This window comes from Meriones unguiculatus, chromosome 5 (assembly GCF_030254825.1).
Source record: "Meriones unguiculatus strain TT.TT164.6M chromosome 5, Bangor_MerUng_6.1, whole genome shotgun sequence".
NCBI lineage: Eukaryota > Metazoa > Chordata > Mammalia > Rodentia > Muridae > Meriones > Meriones unguiculatus.
Genome location: NC_083353.1, coordinates 15,077,940 through 15,082,353, shown reverse-complemented (window position 1 = coordinate 15,082,353; position 4,414 = coordinate 15,077,940). Strand labels below are relative to the sequence as shown.

Genomic DNA, 4,414 nt, shown 5'->3' with positions numbered 1-4,414 from the left:
TAAAATATATTTTCTAAGGAAATTAATCAAAAGAGAAAGGGAAGGTCATTCATAGTTATCAAAGGAAAATTCCACCAAGAAGACATCACAGTTCTGAACATCTATGCCCAAAATACAAGAGCACCACATTTGTAAAAGAAACATTAATAAAATTGAAGCCACACATAGATCCCCATTCATTAATAGTTGGAGACTTCAAAACCCCATTCTCTACAAAGGACAGGTCACACCAAAATACTACCGGGGAAATCTTACAGATGAAAAACACCTTGAGCAAAGTGGCTGTACACAAAATTAAGTCAAATATCAAGTGTCATCCTGTATACAAAAGACAAATGGGCTGAGAAAGAAATTAGGGAAACAACACCCTTCACAAAGGACACAAAAGACATAGAGTATCTTGCTGTAACTCTAACCAAGCAAATCAAAATAACTTCAAGTCTCTGAAGAAAGAAATTGAAGAACCTATCAGAAGATGGAAGAATTTCCATGCTATTGGCTTAGCAGAATTAGCTTAGCAAAAATTGCCATCTTATCAAAAGTAGTCTACAGATTCAATGCAAGTCCCATCAAATTACCAACACAATTCTCTCAGACCTTGAGAGAAAAATTCTCAACATTATAAGGAATAACAAGAAACCCAGAAGAGCTAAAACAAATCTATACAATAAAAGAACGCCTGGAGGTATCTCTATTCTTGATCTCAAGCTGTACCATAGACCAGCCTAATAAAAACTGCATGGAACTGGAATAGAAACAGAATGGTCGGTCAACGGAATTGAATAGAAGACCCTGAAATAAACCCACATACCAATGGACACCTGATTTTGGACAAAGAATAATAAAACATACAATGGAAAAAAAGATAGAATCTTCAACAAATTCTGATGGTCCAACTGGCTATCGACATATAGAAGAATGCAAATAGATGCACACTCATCACCCTGCACAAAACTAAATTCCAAATGGTTCAAAGACCTCAACAGAACACCAGACACACTAAAACTGTTTGACAAAAAAGTGCAGAACAAGAGAACCAAAAAAATCAAGGGGTTTTTTCTGAGACTGACAACCCAACCAAGGACCATGCATGGAGATAAACTAAAACCCCTGCAGAGATGTAGCCCATGAGAGCTCAGGCTACAAGTGGGTTCCCTAATAAGGGCAGGAGGGCGTGAACTCAGTGGCTGGTTCATTGTTCACCTTCTCATGAGGGGATGGGGAACAGCCATAGCAGGCCACAGAATAAGACAATGCAGCCAGGCCTGATGAGACCTGATAGGATAGGGTCAGATGAAAGAGGAGAAGGTCCAATCCTATCAGTGAACTGAGGGAGGGGCATGGGAGAAGAAGAGGAAGGGAAGGTGGGATTTGGAGAAGATGAGGGAAATGGACATAGCTGAGAAACAAAGTGAATAAACAGTAATGAATAAATAAATATCAGATGCATATATGCAGTAGACACAGACATATAGACCAAACCATAACACATGAGCAGTTGCCCAGAGTTCCTCATCTTTCTGTGTGCTGATAATGCAATCCTGGGCTTTCATATTTATACAGCCATCTATACTTGCAGTAATTAAGTGTTTATTATATGAAAAAAAAACCAATTCAGAGACTAAATGAGACCAAGAGCTGGTTCTTTGAGAAAATCAACAAGATAGAAGAATCTTTTTTTTTTTTTTTCAATGCAGCTTATTCAGGAACCTTGAACAATCCTCGGACCCTGGAGAAAGCCAGCCCACAGCTTAAATAGCCTCTGGGTAGCCAACCCAGGCGTGCCACGTGGGCAATGCAGATAGATCAACATACATGGAAGCAAGCCAGATCCTCAGCCTTAGCCAAATGTGGAATTGTTTGTGACAGAGAGCACTCACCATCGGGAAGGTGGAAGGCAGAAACCAGCTCCATCTTTAAGGCATAGCATTCCGCAGCTCTCTACAGTTCCCCCTTTTTGTTTTAGACGCATCAGGCAAGAGTAGAGGTCTGGTCTCTGATATTAGAAATAAATTGGGACTTTGTACCGATGTTCATTTAGGTGTCATCCACCCAAAGAGCATCAGACCCATCCGATACCTTTTGATAGAAGAATCTTTAGACAAACTAACTAAAAGGCAGAGGGAGACACTATCCAAATCAGCAAAATCATAAACAAAAATGGGGACATCATGACAGACACTGAGGAAATTAAAAGAATCAGTAGGTCTGACTTCAAGAGCCTATACACCACAAAATTTGAAAATCTAAATGAAATGGACAATATTTTTCATAGATTTAACTTATGAAAGCTTGAGAATTCTTAATCTAAACTAATAAACTCATGATGCTGTATTCTTTGTAAATGATTTCAAATTCTGTCCTATTTTAGACAGATTCATCCTATCCTGAAGGCATTACATGGACATATGTAAAGCCAGCATGACACTGTAAACTTCACCGGTGCTTCTTGCTTGTACTGTATCCCCTCAGTGCAACACCACAACTTCTAAATCTCTTAACTTAGCTTCTCGCTTTTTATCTATACACACCTGTATTGCCAACACTATACAAGAATGGAGGCCACCTCTTTATTAATTTTCTGCTGAACATTTCATCAATTAGTCATGCATAGCAGATCTCAGGCAGAAGGGGAAGTGCACAGGCCCAGGGCTGTGTGTAGTCTAGGCAGCTGCTGAGACTCTAGAGGAGGTTTGTGTTGGAGGCTGAAGCACTGTGGGAGGATAGCTCTTACTCTGCTGACAGTAGTAATCTGCCAGGTCTTCAGCCTGAACATCACGAATGCTGAGAGTGAAATCTGTCTCAGATCCACTCCCTGTGAAGCGATTAGGGAAGCCAGTGTATCGATGGGATGCATAGGAGATTAGCAGTTTAGGAGGCTGCCCTGGTTTCTGTTGGTACCAATGTACATAGCTACCCACATTCTGACTAGATTTGCAGTTTAAGGTGATCCTGTCTCCTACAGATGTGGACATGATTTCAGGAGACTGGGTAATCACAATGTCCCCTTCAGCACCTGCAATCAGAAAGAGACAATGAGTATTCACATATACACAAAATGAATTACTGATGCAAATGTTAGGATCAAAAATGTCTTTTCCAATGGCATTGCCTGCATACTATTGGATTCCAATAGTAAATAGCTGTTTCTCTACAAATGAATTACTTTGATGATATTCCAACAGTCTTTAATGTCTCACCAGACATCCAGAGGAGCAGGAATATGAAGACCTGGGTCTGTGACTCCATCTTTGTGCCACTGCCTGTCTGATGCTTTTCAGTTCTCACTGCAAAGGCCTGGTTTATAAAATATGAGCAGATGGGCTGGCTTGTAGGGACTTATGCAAAGTAGCCATCAAATAAGAAAGGAAATAGCCTGGTTTCTCGGGTGTCAGAGTATCCAGGTTAAATCTACAGCAAAAATGATCATCCAAGAAAATAAGCAATCACTGGGGGTGGAAGGGGGGGGAAGTCAAGATAGAAGCTCAAGGACCAACTTAGAACTCTCAAACTGGAAATACTGAGATGCACTTATGACAGTCTTCCATTAAAAACCAAAGACCTTAAGACCAAGTCAATTTGACAGAAATAATACCAGAAAACTTTTGAAAACAATCCTAAGGAAATAATAAACATTCTGATCAACAACAGCGGGAAAAAATGGAAAAGGAAACAGAATAAAGGAGAGAATGAAAGGGAATGGAGAAGATGAGGTGGAAAAAGAAAGAAAGGAGAGGATACAGAGAAGGAAAGGGAAATCTGGATTGGAGAGGTATGGTAAATGTGGAGAGGAATGAGGACTGGAAAACATAAAAGAGTACAAATATTAAAACAGAAAGGTTTAGGGGTAGAGTGTCAGGTCAGTTGTTAAGAATATTTTTTTCTATTGTAAGAGACTAAGGTTTGATTCCAAGCTGTTCTTTTATGATTCGCAGACATCTATAATTCCAGTAATGGCACACACATGGTACACATACATATATACATACATACATACATATCTATACACACACACACACACACACACATAGAGTTGGAAATGTGAGCCCTGAGTTCGGCTCCAGCTACTACTAGGACTGCCGCCTGCTGCCTTCATTCTTCTATCATAGATTCTAATCTTTGAAAGCCCCAATGATGACTTTCTTAAAAGTTGCTTTGGTCATGTTGTTTATTACAACAATAGAAAAATAACTGATGATAAGGGAGAGTCCATAAAGAGGATATTATACCTGAAAGAAGACACACACACAACATGAGAAATTTTATAACACTTATAAAATTTCTTATAATGGTCTTATAACACTGTAATACCCTCCTATATCCGTGGCCTCCAAAAGCAGTTGATCAGTTTGATTTTACAGAATGAAAGGATGGCATTAGTTAGCATATTGCTTATATTGGGCCTTGAGTTCCC

The 4,414-nt window shown here is 39.5% G+C and overlaps 1 gene segment (V, D, J or C); it reads right to left on the bottom strand.

The window, feature by feature from the left end:
• Positions 1-2,648: 2,648 nt before the first annotated feature.
• Positions 2,649-3,267, bottom strand: LOC110544383 (Ig kappa chain V-V region L7-like). The segment is given in 2 exon segments: positions 2,649-3,016; positions 3,201-3,267. Coding segments are annotated over 2 exon segments (402 nt in total).
• Positions 3,268-4,414: the final 1,147 nt, after the last annotated feature.